At 35.8% G+C, this 26982-nt stretch overlaps 1 protein-coding gene across 1 annotated transcript in view; it reads left to right on the forward strand.

The window, feature by feature from the left end:
• The window catches only part of PTPRQ (protein tyrosine phosphatase receptor type Q), a 268878-nt gene that overhangs the window by 55379 nt on the left and 186517 nt on the right, over positions 1-26982 (forward strand). Inside the window, exons 20-25 of the mRNA XM_059683707.1 lie at positions 1080-1149; positions 6235-6434; positions 7567-7816; positions 9422-9550; positions 15434-15580; positions 22596-22765. Coding sequence (XP_059539690.1) covers positions 1080-1149; positions 6235-6434; positions 7567-7816; positions 9422-9550; positions 15434-15580; positions 22596-22765 — 966 coding nt within the window. The remainder of the gene's footprint in view (positions 1-1079; positions 1150-6234; positions 6435-7566; positions 7817-9421; positions 9551-15433; positions 15581-22595; positions 22766-26982) is intronic.

Here is a 26982-nt window from a genome sequence, read left to right on the forward strand (position 1 = left end):
TAAATGACCATTTTAAGATATTCAGAATTTTGTACGTTTGTCAATAAGCAATGAGAAAATGTTCATTTAGACACTGAAGTCTAGAGTAAGCAAGATATTTCTGTATCAATAAAATTTGTAAAATATCGCATAGTGAACTGAAAATCCAAGGCTTTGAGCAAGAAAGCAAAGGAAATGAAAACATTAGTTTTGCAAGTGAATTAAGCTTTGGTTTCACATTTGATTTCTTTAAATATCAGCAAAAAAATTTTAAGACATGTATGTATAGGCCAAACTCTACCCAAGCAGAAAGGGTAAGATATAAATTCTTGAGAAATCTTAAATGTTTTTACAACTAGTTACCAAAAGCAGAATCTCGTTTGTCTGAGTGGAAGAGGTACTAATCAGAGCACAATTCAAGACTTTGCTAAATGCACAAAGCTCCAGAATTGTTCATATCCACATATGAAGAGAAAGGTTAGGTAAAGGTTAAATTCTGTTACTCCATTTTGCTAAGGAGTTTTTCAAATTTTTTGGACTTTTTTTTTACTGTGCTAGTGTTTGCTAAATTATAGAGTTGTCTTAAACATGTACTCTACTCTGTCAGGCAGCATTAGACATCTATAATGGTCTGGATTCAAGCCTAGCTTAGGGGAGGAAGGCAAGAAGGATTAAAAACAAATGATTAACCAATAGAAAAGAATGCACAGACGCTTCCAAAGGAACATCAATAATTAATTTGTACATGTTTTAGTGAAAACAAAGCTAATGCTTACTGCATGCACTTCTATTTCAGAAAGACTATCAATAGAAGTTGCACTTTAAATGGTAATTGTTAGCATAGGCTATAAAACTTGATTATTAATTTTTCCATTTAGAATATGAGAAATTTGTTGAATCAAACTATGCTTTAAATACATCCTTAGGGGAAATGGAAATATGGCAAACTCTGTATATGCCTTACACTTTGGGTGTATTGTAAGGATGAGAGAAAAAGTGCCTTTATCATTTGCCAAATAATAAGTCAAAGTTTTATTATTTCAGATTCTGTTTAATTAGAGAGCAAAACCCTTGAACATAATTATTTCAATCTCCTCTAGGTGGCTGCTGAAAACAGTGCTGGCATTGGAGTGTTTAGTGACCCATTTCTCTTCCAAACGGCAGAAAGTGGTAATTTTCCTAAAGCATTTTTTCTACATTAACTTAGTTATGAGTTTTTGTTACTTAAATTGTTGCCAAAATGAATAAAATTTTCAATAGTACGGCCATTTAATTATTTTAGAGTCTTCTTAGTTAATTTATTCATTAAAGTATATATATTGTCATTTCTGATTGTAAAATCAGTGTTATCTTAACAAACTAAAAAAAAAAAACCCCACAAAAATAAAAAACATGAAATGAAAATTATTCATCGCCCTGTTTTACAAAATATCCTGTTATTATTTTGGTACATTTCTGGCTGGTCTTCCTCTCCTCTCCTCTCCTTATATATTTCTATATAACTGCATATAATGAAAGTGTCATTTATGCACATTTATATCTTGCATGTTTCTGTTAACATCATCATAAGCATTTATATGACATTAAATTTTTGGAAATATGGATTTTAACAGTTATAATATTATCCATAACATGTAGTCATCACCAAACCAATTTAAAGACACCTCTATTGTTCTAGTGGCAGAGAAGAAAAATCTTGAAGTCATTATTGATTCTAACAGTATACTCTACCAGCAAATCCCGCCAGTACTACATCAAAATGTTATCTTGAATATCACTCCTATTGCTAATCACTGCAATCTATGATCTGTTCTTGCATGAACAATTGAAAGTCCTCTTTCTGATTTTCTTGATTCCAATTTACCTGCCTATAGTTTACTTTCTTTACAAGAGCTATATCATCTTTTGAAACATAAGCCAGACTATGTTACTTCTCTCTTCTTAACATGGCTTCTATATCATTCAGAACAAGACCCTAAATCTGCGTTTCTCAACCTGTGGGTCGCGACCCCTTTGGGGGTCGAACGACCCGGGTCACCTAAGACCATCCGAAAACACATATTTTCGATGGTCTTAGGAACCGAGACACCGCTCCTCTATCTGTATCCAGGCGGGTCCGCCCACATGTAGATAAGCCCACATATGAGTACCCGGTTTATTAAAGGGTCGCAGCATTAGGAAGGTTGAGAATCACTGCCTAAATCCTTCCCATCGCCTACAGTGCTCTGTATGCTCTTTCCTCCCTCAGATTTCATTCTCCCCTCATCCATCTACTCCAGCCACACTGATATTTTTGAACTTTATGTATTCCATACTTCTGCTAACTGACATAGTTTCTAGAGATATTAACTCTCTCGGCAAAGTATGATTGAGAGGAACTAGAGAAACTCTAAGATGTAGTGGAAATAATCTTGGAATTGGTGTTTCATTGTTTCTCATATGCTGTGTGTTCTTGGTCAAATTGCATAATTACACAATACTGCTTGCTATATATTTCCTTTTTTTTTGGTAACTGTAAAGAGGTATGAATGTAATGTAAATATAAATGTAATCCAATCAGTGATCTCCAGTTTCCCCACCAAACCCCTTTTATTATTTATGCTACATAGAATCAACATTTAAGGAAAATTTCTGTGTATTTATTGTTTAATCAGAAGTAATTTCTTTCCCCATGAATAAAAGTACTGTTAGGAAGCATGTACAAGTTAACCAGTTATACTATATTGAGTTAATGTTCCATACAATTAGCATAAAAGCCCAACTTTTTAACTTCCATGGAGCATTATTTCAGGTAAACATAATTTATTTTGGCTTTACAAATATAAAAAAATATCTCTTCCACCTTCATTCCCAACTTAGTGGATCCTTAAAAGTGCAGAAAAATACTTTTAAAAGCCTCTGTATTGAATTTATATAGTTGTTTTCTGGCTCAATAAGTGTGTGTTTTGTGTAATGTACACTGAAAAGTTGTAGGTACTTTCACACACTCGTGTACTTACGCATGTCACTGGTCTAGATATAGCCTCAAAGTGTTGGAAGATGCTTATCTGAAAGACGAGATGACTTTGTAAACAGAATTTTTTGGTACTTCAGTGTCAAATCTTTCTACTTAGACCATGATGGATATATTAACCTATAAAAATCAAAATAATGGGATATTTATGCATAAAATTCAGAAGTAGAAATTAGAATATTTTAAAATAGAAAAAGACCTGCCAATTCAAAGAGCTAGAATTAGTCTTCAGACACTATGAAGTCACAAAAGGAAAACACACATATATTTTATTGGGATAGTTAATTTAAAGCAAGTTAATAAAAAATACTCTTTCTCGCTAAATGTTGTCTAAGTGATGGAATTATGTAATTAATTTTAAAATCTATTTAATGTTTTGGGGCAACTTTTATCTTAATATTCTGAAATCATGCTTTGGAATTTAATAAAAATTTGGTTACCTTATAAATTCAAAATTTTCTACACTTGAGTAGTTCTCTATGACTGTTATTAAGGCCCATTTGGAAATGTGTCAGCTTGTCTGACACACTTGTTAATTTTACACACATATATACACGTATGTTTGTGTGTACATATATCAGGAATACTTATAAAAATTTGTATAGTTTACACAAATAAGAAATTTAAAGGGATGATTAAGATTCATGAAGAGAGTAAATTGATGGTTACCAGAGAGTTTGGGGGTATAGGAATAAGATTGATGTTGTTTTAAGTACACACTTGTTGCTCTGGCCAGTGTTGCCCAGGGGGTCCCGGATTCAATTCCTGGTCAAGGGTATGTACCTGGGTTGTATGTTTGATGCCCAACCTCGTCAGGGCACCTGTAGGAGGCAACCAATCAATGTTTCTCTTTCACATAGGATGTTTCTTTCTCTCTCTCTCTCCTTCCCTTCCATTCTCTAAAAATCAATGGAAAATATATCATTGGGTGAGGATTAACAAAAAACTTCAAATAAATAAAATATACACTTGTGATGAGTAGTAAATAAGCCATAAAGATGTCATGTACAGTATAATGAATATAGACAACAATGTGGTACAATAACCATGTAATTTGATGGAGTGCTATCACTGACAGCAATCATAATACAATGTATAAATATACCAAGTTAACATTATGTGTACCTTAAATTTACACTGTTATACGTCAAATATAGTCACTTTTTAAAAAGACATGTTTTAATTCTTAAAAACCCATATTATATATTTAATACTCTTTCCTTTTGCATTATTATATTTTATCCACTAAAAAGAAATGTAAGTGTTCAGTCTTTAGTATCATATAGTAATTACTAGAGGCCTAATGCACGGATTCGTGCACTGGTGGGTCCCTTGGCCTCGCCTGTGGGGATCAGGCTGAAACCGGCTGTTCAACATCCCCTCATTCCCCTAAGGGGTCCCGGATTGCGAGAGGACAGTTCTTGGGTGTCAAACCCTAGAATTGGGCTCCCTCCTCTCAGGTTCCAGGTGCATCACCTGAGAACTGCCACTGCCAAGTGACTGCAGCTTAGCAGCTCCTGTGTTGATCGTCTGCCCCCTGGTGGTCAGTGTGCATCATAGCTACTGACCAGTCAGCTGGTCGGTTGGTCGCTTAGGTTTTTAGATATATAGACTAGAGGCCGGATGACGAAATTCGTGTAAGGGCCTTGACCTTGGCCCCCGCCTGCCGCCACTGTGGCCAGGGGCCTCTGCCACCTTTGTTGCAGCCCCTGCCCACTGTAGGCCCTTTCCAGAAGGAAGGATGTCTGGTCTAATTAGCATATCATGCTTTTATTATTACAGATTAGAGGCCTGGTGCACAAAATTCTGCATGAAGGGGCGGGGGAGGTTCCTCAGGCCGGCCTGAACCTTCTCCAATCTGGGACCTCTTGGGAGATGGCCGACTGCTGGTCATCCTCTCACAATCTGGGACTGCTGGCTCTTAACTGCTCATCTGCCTGCCAGCCTGATCCCTCTAACTGCTCTCCCCTGCCAGCCTGATCACCCGTAATCACCTCTGCCTTAGCCCCACCACCATGGCTTTGTTCAGAAGGACATCCAGAGGGTCGTCCGGAAGATGTCCTGTCTAATTAGCATATTACCCTTTTGTTAGTATAGATATTATCTTTAATATTCTTAAGATTTAATTAAATCCATTGATCAGTTTCCCTTGGAGACAAAAAATTTCCATCCATCATTTCATCCATTATTAATGATTAATCATCCCCCCAAATTGATTTATTTTGTTTTCTGTTAAAATGCAGCTGTCCTTACATTTCTTAGTTTGTACTGTTTGTCATATAATTCACAAACAGCCTCTCTCCCAAGGCCAAACTTTTTTTTAAATAATTTTTGTGGCTTTCATTTATAAATCTATTTTGTCATTTTTTTCTACAACATGCACCAAAATTCTATTATTTGGTTTCTTAATACTAGGCACTGCTATCACTTACAATGTTTTATCCCAAATGTCTTATTTTGTTTTTATTTCTTTCATTAGTGACTTGTCATGTTTGTTCACTATTCTGAAGAATCTTGATTATTTACTTTGTCAGTTTTGTATAATTTTCCTTGAAATTAATGGGCATAATTTTCTTTCATTCTGTCCTTATGTTTATCTCATTCCAATTAAAATAATATACAGATTGTTATTATTGCAGATTATGAATAATTGAAACTGAAGTACCATGAATTCTGATGAAAATTAATTTTGAGGGTGTATGAAACTCAAAATGTAATAACCACAACCAATTGGGTGGTATCCAATTTATGTTAGATACTAGATATTTAGACATAGTCTAGAAATGCTTTTTGGTATAATTGGTGGAATATTTGTTTTCATTTGCCATTTCTTCATTACCTAAGGAATCTATATAATTCCAAAATGTTTTAAGCAAAGATTCATGTTTCAGGTTTTGTTGTTGTTGTTGTTTTTTGTATATTCACAAACAACTATTAATTGAATTTTTTAGACGTATTTGAAGTAGTTTATCAATAGATGTGTTGATCAAATAGTCTTGAAGTTAAACTTATCTACTCCTTAAACACAACACTATGGGCCTAATTTCTAGTTCTTTATGTTAGGCAGAAGTTAATTAAATATATTTGAAAACATCTAACCCAAGTAGATTCCCCCTTCCACAATATATTATAAATTTAGTTTCATATAACATGGGAAATGTTATATCCCAAAATTATATAACTGGCATTCTAAGTTTATAACATTCTTTTTACCTCTCTTGTAATCTCTCTCACTTCGCCAGCTCCAGGAAAAGTGGTAAATCTGACGGTTGAGGCCTTTAACTATTCAGCAGTAAACCTGATTTGGTACTTACCTCGTCAACCAAATGGCAAAATTACCAGTTTCAAGATTAGTGTCAAACATGCCAGAAGTGGGATAGTGGTGAAAGATGTCTCAATCAGAGTAGAGGACATTTTGACCGGGAAATTGCCAGAATGCAACGTAAGTATTAAGGAACACTTTCTATGTCTCAAGAATTTTAAATAAATGTATATCTTGAAGTTTCCTGCATCTGGGATACTATAAATTTTGCCAAAGTATAGTGATTTGATTACTTACAGTATTAGGTCATAGTATTATGTTACACACAATTGGCTATATTCAAGGTAGAATAAATGAAGGGTTTGAGATTCAAGAGTAAGATGTCAGAATTGCTTAGGGAGCTCAGGAAAGACTCCTAACAGGACTGGCATTTGTGATAGGTGTTGGAGATTGTCTGAGAGGCATACTTTGGGTGAAAGATACTTTATAAAGCTCTGAAGGAAGAAAGTGTAGGCTATCACTAGTAACAAGATGTGACAGGAAGTGAGGGGATAGGCATTGTCAAGGTTAAGTTTGTGGAAGTAGATTTTTGTTGTGCATTTCTTTGGTGAAAAGTTTATTATTATTCTAGTTACCAATGGGAAATCCCTAGAAGTACTGTAATAATGCTCTTCTAAAAATAATTTTGTTGTTCTTTTGATAATATTGATGGAGAAACAGCCAAACAAAATTTTGTTTTAAATACTTGAATTTTTACACGTTTCTAAATCTTCTTTGTAGAATTTGGATATATTCTAATATATAGAAACACATATCCACACACACATGAACATATACTCACATATACAACATATACTTCATCTTTTGAGTGCTTATGAGAAAAAACTGTGTTGATCAAATAGTTTGATCAACTATTTGAAAGTAACATTTGAAATTTCACAAACAGGGAAAAATTTCAACTCTTTGCCTCTTGTACTTATAAGATGAATTTTTAAAATTCTTACTAATGATTTTGCTATAGTTTTACCTTTGTTTTAAGCCACTTGAAATCCTATTCATAAGAACGATTAAGGTATAAAGAATGCAATATGTACATTATGCTTTAAAACTGTAGGCATAAATGGGTATAATTCTAGGGTATAATCTAGCAGATTTTTCCATAACTTGAATAGGCTAATTTGTTAAAATTAACCAATCATACATATATCAACAATTTAATAATAATATTCATAGTATAAATGGAAAATAAATAAATTTCTTATGTCTATGAAGAGACAACACATTTTCCATTGATATTTATTTTATTCACTAGGAGAATAATGAATCTTTTTTATGGAGTACAACCAGCCCTTCTCCAACCCTTAGTAGAGGTACGCCTCCAACGCGTACCACATATTCATCGAACACATGGGCACGGAGTAAGATAAGCTCCGTGTGGAAAGAACCTATCAGTTTTGTAGTGACACATTTGAGACCTTACACGACATACCTTTTTGAAGTTTCTGCTGTTACAACAGAAGCAGGTTATATTGATAGTACAATTGTCAGAACACCAGAATCAGGTATGGTTTCTATTTATTTCATGTGTGTGTGGGGAAAAAAGTTAAATTATGTATAGAAAGGTCTTCCTTTTTTTTTTGATACAGATCTTTTTGTTAAAATATTTCTTCCCTTCCAATAACTTCCCTCCCTAATGACAGATAATAGAAATCTTACCTGGAGAATCTTCAATTTCACTTCTCTTTAGTGACATAAGCATCTAGAAGCAGAAATATTTGAAATGATTCTTGAGCTAATGACCGTGATTCTAAGATCAGCTTTTATTCTGTGATCTCAGCATTTATTCATAATCATCCCCTCCCTTCTGCATCGTCTATGATCACCTATACCCTTCTCTCACTGCTACTGCTACCACCAAATGTAAAGATATCACCTGCATAAATATCATGCAATTAACATTTCAGTATTAAATAAGAACAGTAGTTAAAAATATACATATTAGTATCCTATTTGCCCTGAAGTTTCCTCATGTGAAAAAAGGAGACTGCAATAGTATATTTCTTATGGCAGTGGTGTTAGGATTCAATGAGTATAATTAGATATTATTACTACTAAATTCAAAAAGCACATACTATTTCTAGATATGAAAATACCTATTTGATTATGGTAGTATGGATATATATATATATATACACACATATATATGTAAATTTATGTAGATACTGACATAATTCCATACTAAATATATAGTATCAAACATTCAGTTTTGATTGGTAATATTTGAAGTTACTGGAAATTATTGCTGGTAGAGTAATTTCACTAAAGCATAGTATTTTCTTTTCTGGTAACATAGCTGTTAGTTTTTATCATTTCATTACATGTAAGTTTTAAGTTTTTTTTTAAATTTAAATAACCATCTTTGAATCATAGCATTTTCTTTTTCCATATCCCTTACTTCTTCTTATACAATAAAAACAAATTCATGAGGGTCACCCAAAGTGAGATTTAGTAGGCACAAAATTTGTTTTGAAAAAAAAAAAAATTAAAACGTTTCATTTCAATTTAAAGAAAGGGTAAAATGTAGAAACATCTATGAAAAATAGACTATTTTAAATTGTCATTATTAATTTTATATGTTACCAGTGTTACATTAGAATCTTCTAACTATAGGCTATAAGTATTCTCTCAGAACCAAGTACAAATATTGATACAAAAAATAAAGATCATTGCCAATAGATTCTGAAGGTTGTTATTTCCTTGACGCTTTTACTTGTATCTACCAGGAGTTGAGTGTATATCAAGTCAGATACAGGCCTGATGAATGCAATATATATGTACATGTACATGTTGCAGGACAGTGTACCTCCACACTGAACTATGAAGAAATGAAACTTAGATGCAGCATTAAATAAGACTAGTAATTGTTGCAAATAAGTTGATCTTATGATCCAGCATGTCTTATTCAAATTCAATTTATTCTATTTTTCCTTTTTTTTTTTTAAAAAAAATTTTTTCCTTTTCTTAAGTTAAGAAAACCCTTTGATATTATTGTGATATTTTATTTTTGACTTTATATTTCATTATGTATATTTAATCAGGTAATTTTTAATTTTAAATATATATATCTGTTCTGTTATTTATTCATTTTTCCCCTGTGATTATTTTAGTACCTGAAGGACCACCACAAAACTGTGTAACAGGAAACATTACGGGAAAGTCCTTTTCAATTTCATGTGATCCACCAATGACAGTAACCGGGAAATTTAGTTATAGAGTTGAATTATATGGGCCATCAGGTAAGTCTTTTTTTTTTTTAAATATATTTTATTGATTTTTTACAGAGAAGAAGGGAGAGAGATAGAGAGTTAGAAACATCGATGAGAGAGAAACATCGATCAGCTGCCTCCTGCACATCTCCTACTGGGGATGTGCCTGCAACCCAGGTACATGCCCTTGACCGGAATCAAACCTGGGACCTTTCAGTCCGCAGGCCGACGCTCTATCCACTGAGCCAAACCGGTTTCAGTCATCAGGTAAGTCTTAATTGGTTTTGTGTTTACCTTTTAGAATAAGAATATTATAAAATATGTTACTGGTATCAATTTTTTAAAAGTATCAGACTCCTTTTATTATTTTTTAATTTTTTTTTATTGATTTCAGATAGGAAGGGAGAGGGAAAGAGAGATCGAAACATCAATGCTGAGAGAGAATCATTGATCGGCTGCCTCCTGCACGCCCCCTACTGGGGGTCGAGCCCGCAACCGGCCATGTGCCCTTGACCAGAATTGAACCAGGACCCCTTCAGTCCACAGGCTGACGCTCTATCCACTTAGCCAAACCGGCTAGGGCAAAAGTATCAGACTCCTTTTAAAAAGACCCTGTAAATGAAGCAAATAATTGAAAAGTAATAAGGAGGGTGAGGCTCTTTGAAATTTTTGTTTAAAACCATAAATAAGTATAAGGATGGCAAAACACTATCCATGTTTTATATTTGTTGAGGACCAGCTGAACTAGAGATAACCCCTCATGAAGAAAAGTATTAGAGGAGGTATACAGAGACCCCCCCCACAAATGTATATACACTTTAACAGCTGATACCCTAATTTTGAAAATGAAATGTGTTTTAATAAACACTGCCTTTATAATTATTCAGTGTGTATACATTTTTTGGGACACCCTGTATGTCTTCATATTTGAACAAGAGGACCTTGAGTTATTCTGATTACAAATATATTTATGAAGAACAATAGTCTTAGATGATACTAAATCAGATTTCTGCTTAGAATAAGGACTCCATTTCTAATAGTTAGAGCTCTCTGAAAATAATATGGGCAGCTTTATGAAGTGTCAAGTTCTCCATCTTTGTGAACAAGGAGAATTTTGGCATCCATTTGTCATAGATATTTCGAGGGATTGAAATACTGTATTATTTGGAGTTAATTAAAAAAATCTAAAATTGTTTCCTAATTTGAGATCTATGGTTATACAAGAGAAGTTAAATTCAAATAACAATGAAATAACATAAACTCACATATTATTATTTATTTGGAAGAATGAAAAAATAGAGTTCCAAATTATTCATTGTGAAACTTTTATGAATCTCATGAATCATATGAGTAACCTTTATTTTTCATTCCTAAGTACCCATGCTCCTAAAATTCTGAAATACGTGCAGTTTTTAAAAAACAGTAGCCTTTCTGCTCCTCCAAACCCTTTCTTCTTTCTGGAACACAGAGAGAAGCACAATACAGAGACATACCTTTTCTGTATGTTTTGGTATTATTTTATAAAACATTGACAAGGTAATCTTTCATCTGTAAAACTGATAAATCAAGTAAGATGCATTTAGTAATGATTGAGTTTAATAACATGGAGGTCATTAACAATCTTGGCAAGAACAGTTATGATGAAGTGTGGGGGTAAATGACTGAGTGGGATGGATTCAAGAGAATGGGAGAACACTGTAGTAGTGGGTAACAGACAACTCTTGAGTTTTGCTGCAAAGTGAAGCAATGAAAGGAAGCAGAGAGTGGGGGTAGGGGTAAGCAGAGTTAACAGGGGTTTCCCCCCATAAAGAACAAATAATTCTTGTTTGTTTTCTGATGTGAATGAAGAAAGAAACAAAAATTTAATGATATAAGAAAGGCAAGAATTATTGGGAAGATGTTTTTGTGTAGGCAGAAGTTGAGATCCTTTGCTTAAATGTAGGGATTGGTTTGAGATAAGAATACAGATGGTTTGTCCATAGTGACAGACTGCAAGGCAGAATATTTGAGTACAGAGGCTGGTAAATAGGTAATTTTGTTGGTGGGAGTCTGTGGCAGATCTTTTCTGATTGATTTAATTTTTTTAATGGAATGAGAAGCAAGACTATCAACTGTGAGTGATGATGGAGCAGACAGACTTTTGAACTCGGAGGAGGGAATAGAAAGTACAAAATAATCATGTAGAAGAACAGAGGGAGTGATAGGACTGGGAATTGAGTAAGGTACTAGGCACCATTACGGGCTCATTTGAGATGTGGCAATGAATAAAGTGATACCAGTCAGAGTGGTTTGTGTTTTTCTCCAGCTCCATTCAACAAGAGAAGGGCAAGGGAATTGAAGACTTATGTCAGGCAGTGATTATAATTGACAGAGACATTGAGGAAATCAAGTGGTAAAGGACCAAACAAAATAAAATAGAAGAGGTGGTAAAATAAATGGGTTGGAGGTCTCAATGGACTCAAAGAATTGTTGTTTCAGGGTTCTAGAGTAAGTGAATAGGAGATAAGAAAGAATGATCGGAAAGTTGAATGAAATTGAGATTATGGAGGATTTGCAGCTATTGGTAATAGTGATAACCAAGTTATGGCCATGAGAGAGTGACTGAGTTAGAGTGCAGGACTAGATTATTTAAAAAGAGCTCAAAGCAGTTTAAGGATTATCTCTAGGAATATTGAAATCACTACAAATTAAGATGGTAGCATTAAAGAAGGTGACATTGAAGTCGTAGGTACTCCATCCAGAATGAAGGTGAGTGACCCTGGGGTTAGAAGATCACTACAACATGAGGGCTAGTGGATTTCATTATAACATCATATTTAAAACTGTAGGATTTTATAAGGAGGGAGCTAGAATGGCCTATGACGGTAATAAGGAACAAGGAAAACACCACATCTGAAGGTCTCTGGGGAAAAATAGACTACCACTTTTGGGAAGGCTGAAGGGAACAGAAGTGGCCCTTAGAGGAGACAGTCAGATTTCAACTACAGCAAGAAGGTGAAAGAACTATTCAGTGGAAAAGTTCAGGATTTAAGGAATTTTGACGCTGGACTACTTAAGGAATTTTTCTCAGAAGCTAAATTAGAAATGTTTTCTAAATAAAATTTTCTATAGATGAAAATGAGAATATTTAGCATTATAACTGACTAAATTTGAATACAAAATACTGTCACTGATTTTTTAAAATAAATCTTTATTGTTGAAAATATTACATATGTCCTCTTTTCCCCCCATTACCCTTTCCCACCCCTCCCCCACCCCCAAGCCTTCACTACCCACTGCCTGTGTTCTTGGGTTATGCATATAAGCATATGAGTTCATTGGTTGATCTCTTCTCCCCTATACCCTCCCCCGCCTTCCCTCTGAGATTTGACAGTCTGTTCGATGTTTCTGTGTCTCTGGGTGTATTTTTGTTCATCAGTTTATGTTGGTCATTAGATTCCACATATGAGTGAGATCATGTGATACTTATCTTTCTCTGACTGGCTTATTTTGCTTAGCATAATGCTCTCTAGGCTCATCCATGCTATTGCAAATGGTAAGAGTTCTTTCTTTTCATAGCTACATAGTATTCCATTGCATAGATGTACCATAGTTTTTTGTTTTTTTTAAATATATTTTATTGATTTTTTACAGAGAGGAATAGATAGTTAGAAACATTGATGAGAGAGAAACATCGATCAGCTGCCTCCTGCACACCCCATACTGGGGATGTGCCTGCAACCAAGTTACATGCCCTTGACTGGAATCAAACCTGGGACCCTTGAGTCCTCAGACCGATGCTCTATCCACTGAGCCAAACCGGTTAGGGCTGTACCACAGTTTTTTAATCCACTCATCTGCTGATGGGCACTTAGGCTGTTTCCAAATCTTAGCTATGGTGAATTGTGCTGCTATGAACATAAGGGTGCATATATTCTTTCTGATTGGTGTTTCTAGTTTTTTGGGATATATTCCTAGAAGTGGGATCACTGGGTCAAATGGGAGTTACATTTTTAATTTTTTGAGGAAACTCCAAACTGTTTTCCACAGTGGCTGCACCAGTCTGCATTCCCACCAGCAGTGCAGGAGGGTTCGAGGGTTCCTTTTTCTCCACATCCTCGCCAACAATTGCTGTTTGTTGATTTGTTAATGATAGCCATTCTTACAGGTGGTACCTCATTGTCATTTTGATTTGCATCTCTGGGATGATCAATGACTTGGAGCACTTTTTCATATGCCTTTTGGCCTACGGTATGTCCATTTTGGAGAAGTGTCTATTGAGGTCCTTTGCCCATTTTTTGATTGGATTGTTTACCTTCCTTTTGTTAAGTTGTATGAGTTCCCCATAAATGTTGGAGATTAAACCCTTATCGGTGATAACATTGGCAAATTTGTTCTCCCATGCAGTGGGCTTTCTTATTATTTTTTTTGATGGTTTCTTTTGCTGTGCAGAAGCTTTTTATTATGATGTAGTCCCATTTGTTTATTTTCTCTTTAGTTTCCATTGCCCTAGGAGCTATATTGGTAAAGATATTGCTAGGACATATGTCTGACATTTTGCTGCTTACAGATTCTTCTAAGATTTTTATGGTTTCCTGTCTTATATTTAAGTCCTTTATCCATTATGAGTTTGTTTTTGTGTTTGGTGTAAGTTGGTGGTCTAGTTTCATTTTATTTATTTATTTTTTTGCATGTGTCTGTCCAATTTTCCCAGCACCATTTATTGCAGAGACTGTCTTGACTCCATTGTATGCTCTTGCCTCCTTTGTCACATATTAAATGAGCATAATGACTTAGGTCGATTTCTGGGTTCTCTGTTCTGTTCCATTGGCCTATTTGCCTATTTTTATGCTAGTATCAGGTTGTTTTAAATACAGTGGCTTTGTAGTACAACTTGAAATCTGGTATTGTGATTCTTCCAACTTTGTTTTTCTTTCTCAAGATTGCTGCAGCTATTTGAAGTCTTTTTTGATTCCATGTAAATTTTTGGAGTATTTGTTCTAGCTCTGTGAAATATGCTGTTGGTATTTTAATAGGAATTGCATTGAAGCTACAGATTGCCTTGTGTAGTACTGACATTTTAATGATGTTGATTCTACCAATCCATGAGCATGGTATATTCTTCCACTTGCATATATCTTCCTCTATTTCTTTTTTCAGTGTCTTGTAGTTTTCCAAATGCAGGTCTTTTACCTCCTTGGTTTAGTTTATTCCTAAGTATCTAAATTTTTTTGTCGCAATGGTAAATGGGGTTGTTTGTTTGTTTTCCCTTTCTGAGAGTTCATGTATAAAAATGCCGTAGATTTCTGGGTATTAATTTTATATTCTACTATGTTGATAAATTGATTTATTAAATCTAGTAGTTCTAATGTATTCCTTTAAAATATGTCAAAAAATAACATGGGAATTGAACAGGACTTTATAATTTAATAAAAGTCATTTAAACAGTGGATAATTTTCATGTTATTTTTGTTATTTTAATTAAATTGATAACAATGCAAGATTAAACTAAATGTTTAAAATATATTTAAACGTTATAGTGCCCTGGCCAGTATGCTCAGTGCTTAGAGCATTGCCCATGCATGGGAAGGTCGTGGGTTTGATTCCCATTCAAGGACATGTAGCTGGTCTGAACGTTTGATCCAGGCCACAGTCGGGGCAGGTGCAGGGGGCAACCAATTGACTTGTGTCTCTCACATCATGTTTCTCTCTCTCTCTTTTCCCCCTTTCCCCCCATACCTTCTTCTCTTCCACTCTCTCTAAAAAAAATCAATGGAAAAAATATCCTCTGGTGAGGATTAACAACAAAATAAATTGTATTAAAAAACAATGCACAAGTTAGCACTTTAAATGCTCTTCTTGGCTGTATCCTTTTATGTGAGAATGATTAAATGTTTGATGAGAAAATAATCCACAGGTATCTTATTTTTTCAGGTCGTATTTTGGATAACAGCACAAAAGACCTCAAGTTTTCATTCACTAACCTAACACCATTTACAATGTATGATGTATATGTTGCTGCAGAAACCAGTGCAGGGATTGGACCCAAATCAAATATTTCAGTATTCACTCCCCCACAAGGTAAGAACACCTCCTTTAGTGTATTAATTAGATGTTTTTGCTCTGCTTGTGAATTTTGTTGCATTGGTTAAACATTATATTACAAGCTATTTGGCTTATATAGGTTGTCCCAAGAAATGTAGACCCACACTTTGAATAATTATAAAATCAGTGTTTATTAAAATACATTTCATTTTCAAAATTGAGCTTCCAGCTGTTGAAGTGTGTATACATTTTTTAGGACACCACATATATATTTAATTCATGTTATTTCCTTATCAGGTGGCTACCTAGTACATTCTAAACTTATGTTCCTCAGAACATTGAACCCACTGCATACTTCATAATAAGAGGTTAGGAAACACACTACATGCAGTAACAGACCTGTTCCCAATGAATATTGGCAAAACTTCAAGAAATCTTAAACAAATACATTTAACATTGTTTAACTCACATTATTTGATGTAGAATATATATTTTTTCACAGATTAATGTTCAGAGGAATCCATATCCCCAATGCCTGTAACAAAATATGTTTATAATGAAGAGGATATTTTAAGCAAGTAAGGAATCCTTGAGGGTGCATATTACTAATTTACAAGCATATACTGAAATTATTAAAACAATATTTCTCCTAAAGAAACACTTTTATTTGTATCTTGTAAACATCACAGTTTTAGGTGAAATATAATGTTTAAAAAATGTTACCATATTCTTTTATAACATTTTTTTTTTTTGGCCTACACCAAACTTGTTAAATGTCTTTATTTCTATTTAGGGATTGTATAACTGAAAAGAATACAATAATTTTTTTCACAATCACATTAACACTTTAAAAATTTTACATATTTTCTTTGTGTGAAAGATAACATACAGTAACATAAATTAAATACATTCATGTGGGAACATACATGGGCATGCATACAGCACACACACACATACACACACACACACACATAAGATTGGGCATGAATTCATCAGATATATCCAATCAAGTATTTCACCATTAGAGGGCAGCAACCATTAGGGAATTATGTACTTCCCTTCAAAAAACAGTAAAATGATATTTTGTTGTTTAAAGAACATACAAATTATGTTTTATATCACTTTCAAATGAAAATGCTAATGCATATACGGTTTCAATACACCGATTAAGAAAGAGATGCATACACATAAGCAAAATGTTCTCATTTTTTTCTATTCATTTTTTTCTATTAATTTTTTTCCTTCGTGTTTCTATTAGAAGAGGTTTCACTTTTATATGTCTTCTCCACTAGACCTTAATTTTTCCTAGTCTCCACCTAAAAACTGCTCTTAAGCATTTCCAGGAAAGCGGGGCAGATTTATGGATAGCTGTAAAGCACAGCGGAGCTGCCAGGCCCTCATCACACCAGAGTGCTTGGGTTTGATTGCAATAGCGTTTTCTCAACCAAGCTTATTGACCAGCTAATTTCTCTTCTTATGTTATACAAGTAAATAATTAAAAACTTTTGTCTTCTTTCAAGTCAAACCGGTTTTGGTTCTTCTGAATCCACAATATAAGATTGTTTTATTGTCATCGTTCTTGGCCTACAGAGAAATAGAAAATATTGCTACATGCAATCCCATGTTGTTTATTTTGAATATCATGTAAACATTCATTTCCCTTTTATTTCTGCATTTTTAGTCACAAAATAATAAGTATAATTTTAGGGACGTTCAATATATTTTACATGAGTTATTTTTCACACCGACTTATTTTCAATAAATGACTCTATTTGCCCTGTACAGCAAACAGTTTACCTGAGTTTTATCTTACTATCTTCTTGGGCTACTCACCATATAGACCACATCTGCTTGGATCTCAGGAGGGTCCATTGACAGCAGGTGGACTCCAGTAAAGGCAGGAATGACATGGTTCTTAACTTCTGAATGCCAGCCTTCCTCCATGGAGTGCTTGGGGATGGCTCAACCTTAGGAAGGGCTTCGCTGGAATACTCTATCTAATGCAGTGAATTAGCTTTCTACTTCTGGCAACATTAATGAATCCTGGTCCCCCTAGTTAAACTTTGTAATATAGGAATCTTTATATGAGAATACTCTAATAACTCATAAGAACTATATTCTTTCAATTAAAATTGATCTCTCAATTTTAGATGATTTTTTCATTTATTGATACAACAGAGAATAGATTTTAAAGTTACTCGATTTATTTTCTTAATTTAGATTACTCTATTTTCTTCTCCATATTTAAAAGTAGGTTATAAATCTATTTAAAAATTCATTAAGACAAACTTTTAAAAAAATATTTATTGTTGAAAGTATTACATATGTCCCTTCCCTTCCCCCCATTGATCCCTTCTAGCCTGCCCCCTGCCCCCTACCCCAGGCCTTCAGCACCATATTGTCTGTATCCATGGATTATTCATATATGCATGCAAGTTTTTTGGTTGATCCCTTCCCAACTACCACCCTCCCAAGCCTTCCCTATGAGATTCCTCAGTCTGTTCATTAGGACAAATTTTTAAAACAACTGGGGCTCTAACAAATCTCTATATATTCATAGAAAAATGTTGAATTTACTCTTATAGAAAATAATATCTGAAATGACATTGCAATTGGGCTGATTTCATTAACACTGAGAATATTATGGTCTACAGTATACTTTGATTATCAAAGAAAAATCAATGTCATGTTGTTATAGCAGTGGTATTATATATTTCGTAAGATTCCTATATTTGCTTAGTATTTTACTGAACAGATTTTTACATAAGAATGAAAAAGATGATTTTGAGGAAAAAATGGTAACTTAATAATTTCCAATGCTACAAAATGTCATGAGTTACCCAAATAAGAGACAGCAAAATGAGACAGTGCTCCTGAACATAGACAACAGCATTTTCTTATTATTTGTATGGGGCTTAAAAAACCTTAAGTGCCCTGGCCAGTGTTGCTAATTGGTTAGAGCCTCTGTCTGCTCTGCAGGTTTGATTCCTGGTCAAGGGCACGTACCTGGGTTGCAGGTCAGGATGCATGTGGAAGGCAACCAATCAATGTATCTCTTTCACATCAATGTTTCTCTTTCTCTCCCTCTCCCTTCCTTCTATTCTCTCTAAAAAAATAAAATAAATAAATGGAAAGGATTAACAACAAAAACAAATCTTAAGTAAACTTTGTTGCTTCAATATCGCCTAATAACGTTTCTATCACTAGTGTCACATGTTTTGTAATGAGTTTAGCATCATATAAAGCAGGCAAAGTATTGGAAGCCATATTTACTTACCCATAAATAGGCCTTAGAAGTTAGACTTTTGTTTTCAGTGATTTCAACTTGCTACTTTCTGCAAATGGTAGTAAAACATTTTGTAGGGAAATCACTGAGAGACTATCAACTTTGTGTTTTTCAGGATTTTCAGTGACATTTATTTTTCAATAGTTTTTTTTTTTTTTTTTTTTTTACAATGTGTTTCTAATGGAAATTGAATTTGCTCCATAATGGTAAAAATTATTTTAATGAATTTTCTTTAATGTCATTTGTCTTCATTTTTTTTCTTATAGTTTTTTATTTGAAAACTTAAAGTTATTTAGAATATTTTTTTACCAACCATAAATCAACTCTGTTTCTCATTTATTAGCAAAATTTATAGATGTATTGACTTGAGTTTTATATAGTCCCTGTAGACAATACAATAACTAATTGCCTGTGTGTTTGATTTTCTTTAGTTAATTTGGTATCAATATTAAAGGAGCTTGATCTAATCCACACTTCTCTGGTTTCCCTGTAAAAAAATTTGTGGTATAACAGATCAAATATCTTTCTGAAGATAAGATACAATGCTGTCTACTTCATTTTCTTTATCCCCTAAGCTTTTTCTTCTTTTATAAGAAAAAAGAATGATAGGTATGCACTCATTCTTATACAAGTTTGGGGTACATTTTTAAGGTAACATAGAACCATTTAATTTTTACTGGAATCATAATTTTAGGCATTAGTATTATGGGGCAATACTTACTAAGTTATATTAAAACATCTTCTAAATTAGAAGATGAAGAAACTATCTGCTAATATCCTAAGTTGTCTAACTACAAGATGGCCAACTATGTACTGGGTAGTTTGGGTAGTTTGTGGTATCCTACTTCATTAATGTGTTACATCAAGTGGAACTAACTGTTACATCAAATTTCACTTATTTTCTAGGAGGCAAGGTTTAGCTGCCTGATTAATCTGATTAATGCAATCATTAAATTGGCTTCATAAATTGAGATTCCACTACATGAATTCAAATTAAATAGAAAAATGACCTTTCTCTTCTATAAATATGTTATGCAATACTGGCTAAGGTTTTATCTATATAGGGATGCCAAAATACAATATGGAAGAAAGGTGGAATGGGAGCATTGCTAATTAAATGGCCGAGTTGTTTTCACACTACTCAGTCAATTGGAAAGTTTCTCCACCTTTGAAAAATATGTGTTGGTAAATATGATAATTTAAAAAAAATAAGCCCTGGGGACAATATCTGTTAATGAAATAAAACTTGTATAAGAGGTGACCTGTGCAAAATGTTTTATCTATCTTATTTCTCTCTCTGTCTCCGGGTGCTCAGAGCAGTGTGACTATATGAGTGCTCTGTTGAGTGATGAACGAATGAATCAATGATTGTGGGGTCCTAGCCTAGAACTCTTCCTCCATCCTTCAAAGGACAGTTTTCTCTTGAGATTAGAACTCCTGTGGGAGATCAATCCAAAGAGTTATCCTTCTATTTAGAGATATACCAAAATGTTTTTAGAATAGAAGATTCAAAAGATTAGCAAATTACAGATGTATAGCCATGTTATGTTTATCTCCACTTTTCAGCACAGATTTTACCCTCATTGGACACTAGAATCTTGCCTGTAATAATCAAATAATATGTTCTTCGGCCTGAATAACTTATTCATCCATCTAGCCATTAACTATTCAAAAAAATGTTTAGAAATATTTATATTATTACAATATCTAGAGAGCTTTTTAAATGGTTATGTCATAGAGATAAAGAAAACACTCTTAATTACTGGATGAAAACACCATATAGTTTAATTTCATGGTTAATTTAAGCATGATTCTATTCACTAATTATAGATAACTAGAGGCCTGGTGCATGAAATTCATGCATGGGGGAGGGGGTGTCCCTCAGCCCAGCCTGCACCCACTCCAATCTGGGACCCCTTGGGGGATGTCAGACTGCTGGTTTAGGTCCAATCAGGCCTAAACCGGAAGTTGGACATCCCTCTCACAATCCGGGACTGCTGGCTCCTGACCACTCACTTGCCTGCCTGCCTGACTGATTGCCCTTAACTGCTTCTGCTTGCCAGCCTGATCACGCCCTAACCATTCCCCTGCTGGCTTGATCACCCCCAACTGCCCTCCCCTGCTGGCCTGATCACCCCCAACTGCCCTCCCCTGCCAGCCTGGACCCCCGCAACTGCCCTCCCCTGCAGGCCTGGTTGCCCCTAACTGCCCTTCCCTGCAGACCTGGTCCCCCCCACCTGCCCTCCCCTGCAGGCCTGGTCGCACCCAACAGCACTCACTTGCAGGCCTGGTTGCCCCAACTGTCCTCCCCTGCTGGTCCAACTGCCCTCCCCTGCAGGCCTGGTCACACCCAACAGCACTCACTTGCAGGCCTGATTGCCTACAACTGCCCTCCCCTGCTGGCCATCTTGTGGTGGCCACCTTGTGACGATGTGAGGGCGGCTACCTAGGGTTTTATTATATAAGATATTTATGGAAGTTGTGACATTAATTTTTAATTTATGTTATCTTAAAAGGGAACAGAGTAACTTTCCATTCATATTATTACCCCCCGCCCCCACCCCACCCCTTAAGGTATCTCTCTTCTAAGTGAAATTTGCTAAACCTTTACTAATGTGAAATACCTCAGCTTAGGAAAATGAATTTAATATGTTACCACATCCTGATTATAAAGGACAAAATTTTTCTGTCATATTTTTTTTTCTTGAACCAACATTTTATAAATTCTCTTGAATCACTTGTTCTTTACAGAAACCTTACATAATAACAAGAATGATATAATTACACCAGTTTTATAGATAAGGAAACAGGATGGAGGGGTGAATTTGTAACCACACATTGAGTTATATAAAAAATGTGGACAAAGGCCCAGGGCAGTTTGTCCTTGATCCATTACTCCTTTGCACTGGAGGTTTCCTAGATGTCACTTTTGGTGACTTTATATCTAGAACAGCGGTTCTCAACCTGTGGGTCGCGAACAATGAAAATACATCCTGCATATCAGATATTTACATTATGATTCATAACAGTAGCAAAATTACAGTTATGAAGTAGCAATGAAAATAATTTTATGTTTGGTGGTCACCACAACATGAGGAACTGTATTAAAGGGTCGCGGCATTAGGAAGGTTGAGAACCACTGATCAAGAACTTGTTTTAAGTATTTGGTGCTTAGTCTTAAACCAATTAGTTTGTCCCTGTTTTTCTTTACTGAAATATGTAAGGGTGCCTGAAATTTGAGACTCATGTAATTAATTTTTAAAACCAGCAGATAAAAATCAATCAACTCTTCAAACAATCTTATGTAATAAATTAAATGATAGCTTAATTGAATTTACCAACTACATTTATTGTATTCCAAGTCTTCTAGATGTTGTTTTTTGATATGTTGTTATAATTTGTATAAAGCCTTCAAGGTTTCTATTGCGCATTAATCATCCAAAAACAGCTTCATCTGGGAAGTTATTTTTTATTAATGTAATTATTGGAACAAATATTATGACATTTTGATTTGGGGAAATTATTCCACGATATCTTATTTCTTATTTTCATTTTTGAGAACAATGTGTAGAAATTTAACTTTAAATACCCATGTATTTAAAGATTCTTATACATATTTAATTATTGATAAATTAATAATTGTTTTAGCCTGTTTTCTAGATGAATTTCTTATAGATCTTAAATCATTAAGAACTTGGAAAATTTTTTAAAATTTGAAAATGTATTTTAAAATTTCCACATCCTTATTTGTATTTACATTTTTAGTTCCAGGTGCAGTATTTGATTTACAGCTTGCAGAAGTAGAAGCCACACAAATAAGAATTACTTGGAAGAAACCACGACAAGCAAATGGAATCATTAACCAATACCGAGTGAAAGTGCTAGTTTCAGAGACCGGAGCAATTTTGGAAAATACTTTGCTCACGGGAAAAGAGGTATTGCCTTTTATTTTACATCTTGGTGAGCCCTTTCTACTTGGTCCTGGCACAGGATAACTTGGAAGGTTTTCGATCACTCACACAAAATACTTGACAAGCTTTATAGTAGAATGTGAAGTAAATTTGGGCCTTGTTGATAATCTAGTTGGATCATATTTCATTTTAAGACAGATATTATTAGTGAAATATTATTCTCTTTCAGCATATGAAAAATGTTAATTGAGCAATTAAGTAGGCAAAAGGTCCTTTCATATATGAATATTATTATGGTAATTCAGTTAATAATTGTTTCAAAACTCCTATTATAATTTAAACAATCCTACTACGGTTGTGTTTGCAATTGGAACAACAATAGGTACAGTCATTTTAGTAGCTATTGTTGACAAATGGTTATGTCCGTTTAGCCTTAGGAGAGTAAATTTCTCAGAGCTGCCTTATTTTTTAAAAAAGTACATTTTATTAAAGAAATCAAATAACTAAATAAAAGAAATTAAATCATATTATAGATGTAAAATAAGAGGACAGTGTTTTTGTTCTGGCCACCCTGGAAGTCTTGCTTTTTGCCTTTGTTTCTGTTAGGAAGCACAAGCAGCCCTGACTTTCCTTCACTGATTTTATTCACCTCTTCCAGCCAGCTCTTCACTGTGAGGACCCCTAAGCCTCCAGACTTGTCAAATCCAGATTGTTTTTTTTAATTGAAATTATTGGGGTGACATTGGTTTGCAAAACCATACAGGTTTCAAGTGTACAACTCAATCAAATATCACCTGCACACTGCTTGCTGGGAGCACATAGAATAAACAAACTTGGGAGCAGTGAGTTCACCTGGAGGACTAGCTTGGAGGCACTGCCCAATGGTTATTCACCAATTGGCTTCTACTGTTTTGGTTCAAAATCACTGCTTTTTCCAATTGTGCTGTTATTTTCCCCACATGCTAGTCACTCGGTTTCTAACCCCAGCCTTCCTCTGTTTCTGGCATCTATTTGAAAGTTGACTCTTCTAGGTGCTCAATGCATTCTGGCTGCCCAGGATTATTACTCCGAGTTGTTCACCATCTCCAGACTAGGGTTCAATTTTAATCCTGTGTTGACTCCTTTCTCCTGTGAAAAGATGTTGAGTTCTACTTTCTTTGATACTCAGGTAAAAGGCAAAAACTCAACCCTTTACTCCTGCCAAAAAGGTCTTATATTAGATAGATAGCTCTTTTGGGATTTAGGTGACAGGTCTCTCACACTTGGTTTTCTCTTGAAGGGAAGAGGAGGCTCTAGAGAGACTTCTTTGTAACCTTGCTTCTGTCTATATGGTCTGCAATCCCTGCGACACAGTAGGGAGAACATGAGCTTTGGAACCATAGAAATCTGGGTTTTGTCACTTACTGGGCTGTACTGGGCAGAGAAGTTAAGAGCATGGACATAAGAGAGAATACTTGGGTTTAAACCTTGGTTTTGTCTTTATGGACAAATTAACTTTGAGCAAGTTGGCCTGGCATCTCTGAACTTCAGTTTCCTTTTCTCTAAGATAGGGATTATAAGAGTCCCTAAAACAAAAGGTTGGTAATAAGGATTTCATAGATTAATGTATGTAAAGAACTTAGAACTGTAAGTTGGCAGGTAGTAAGTACTGTGCTAAATAATTGGGACTTATTGTGATTATATTTTAGCATAGATTTTTCTTTTTTAAAAAAAATTAAAAAAATTTAAGTTAAGTTAACATACAATATTATATTAGTTTCAGGTGCATAGCATAGTGATTAGGCATTTATATAATTTATGAAGTGATCACCCAGATAAGTCTACTACCCATCTGATACATGGTTATTACAGAGTTATTGACTGCATTCTCTATGCTGTACTTCACATTCCTGTGACTGTTTTGATAACTGGCAGTTTCTGTTGTGATTATTAATCATGGCATTGGACCATTTGCCTTGGTTGACACTCAATGTTAGTTCCCTTATCATCTCTCGATACAGGAGACATGATACTTTGCTTTTGTGATGGTATCTTCTTCATTAGATCGTGTTTGGTTCACCTTGCAGGGAGACAGATATGGCTAAGGCTCTAAATTCAAATGGGCCAGCATCCTAGCACTGTCTCTGCCCTGTTCTAGGTCAAGAACTTAGACAAATCAACTTTCGGAGACTTGGTGCCCTCATTTTAAAAGCCGGGCTTATATATACCCACTTCAGAGAGTGAGGAATATATGAGATAACAGATGAAACCTCTGGGTTAGTGTATTAATTTCTTATCCTTTTCCTTTTTTTTTTAAAAAAAATATTTTATTGATTTTTTACAGAGAGGAAGGGAGAGGGATAGAGAGTTAGAAACATCGATGAGAGAGAAACTCGATCAGCTGCCTCCTGCACACCTCCTACTGGGGATGTGCCCGCAACCAAGGTACATGCCCTTAACTGGGATCGAACCTGGGACCCTTCAGTCCGCAGGCCGATGCTCTATCCACTGAGCCATACTGGTCAGGGCTTATCGTTTTCCTTGATGTTCCCTGTCTTAGGATGACATTTTTCTTCCAGTCACTCTTTTAAAAAATATATTTTTACTAGAGGCCCAGTGCAAAATATTCATTCACAGGGGGCCTGCACCCTCTCCAATCTGGGACCCCTGGGGAGATGCCTGATTGCCTCTCATAATCCAGGACTGCTGGCTCCTAACCACTCACCTGCCTGCATGCCTGATTGCCCCTAACCCCTCTGCCTGCCTACCTGATCACCCCTAACCACCTCTGCCTGCCTACCTGATCACCCCTAACCACCTCTGCCTGCCTGAACACCCCTAACCACCTCTGCCTGCCTGCCTGATAGCCCCTAACTGCTCCCCTGCTGGCCTGATCGTCCCTAACCACCTCTACCTCACCCCGCACCCGGGATCCAGGATTCCCTCTTCCGGCTGGTGACAGGCACCTGAGACCTGGGCTTCCCTCTCTCTGGCTGGCCATAGGCACCCAGGACCCAGGCCGGCTTCACCTGGGCTGACTGCAGCCACAGGGCACCATGGGCAGGTGGCTTTGCCTGGGCCACAGACACAGGCGCCCAGGACTGCGGGGCAGGCAGATTGTCCCCTCTCCCGTGCCACAGGCACAGTCGCTGGTGCCCTGGACCACGGGGCAGGCGGCTTGTCCCTCTCCTGGGCCACAGCCGCTGGTGCCTGGGACGGCGGGACGTGCAGCTTGTCCCTCTCCCGGGGCGCAGGTGCAGGCTCCGCCGCTGGCACCCGGGACCGTGGGGTGGGTGGCTTGTCCCTCTCCTGGGCCACAGCCGCTGGTGCCTGGGATGGCGGGATGTGCAGCTTGTCCCTCTCCTGGGCTGCAACCCCAGCTGCTGACACCCGGGACCTAGGGGTGTGCGGCTTGTCCCTTTCCCGGGCCTGCAGCCTGGCTGGTCCCCATTCCTCTCTTGTGAGCTCATTTGTGCCTGCCTGGTCTCCATTCCTCTCCCCATTGTTGAGTGTCTGAGCAGTTAAGGCGTGATGGTGTAAGGGTATGATGACCATTTCCATATAAGCTCTTTATTATATAGGATTTTTCAATTACAGTTTATGTAAAAATTTATATCAGCTTTAGGTGTACAATCCAGTGATTAGACATTTATATAACATACAAAGGGATCATCCTGGTAAATCTAGTACCCATTTGATATCATACATAGTTATTACAATATTATTGACTATATTCCCTATACTGCACTTGACATCCCCATGACAGTTCTATAACTTCCAATTTGTACTTCTGAATCCCCTTTTTTACCTATTCCCCCAACCTCCTCTAGCAACCATTAAAATGTTCTCTGTATCTATGAGTTTGTTTCTGGTCTACTTCTTCATTTATTTTGTTCATTAGATTTCACACATAAGGGAATTCATATGGTGTTTGTCTTCCTCTGTCTGACCTATTTCACGCAGCACAATACCTTTTAAGTCCATTCTTGTTGTCACAGATGGCAAGATCTCACTCTTTTCTTATGGCTGAGTCATATTCTATTGTACATATGCACCACTTCTTCTTTAACCATTCATCAATTTTTTAAATATTTTAATTAATTAATTTTTAATAATCTTTACTGTTGAGAGTATTACAGAAGTCCCCCTTTCCATCCTCATTGCCCCCCTCTCCTGGGTTCCCATCCCACCTTCACCACCCTACTACCTGTGTCCATAGGTAATGCATGTATCCATATAAGATCTCTGGTTAATCTCTTCCC

The sequence above is a fragment of the Myotis daubentonii genome, chromosome 2 (genome assembly GCF_963259705.1).
Source record: "Myotis daubentonii chromosome 2, mMyoDau2.1, whole genome shotgun sequence".
Taxonomy (NCBI): domain Eukaryota; kingdom Metazoa; phylum Chordata; class Mammalia; order Chiroptera; family Vespertilionidae; genus Myotis; species Myotis daubentonii.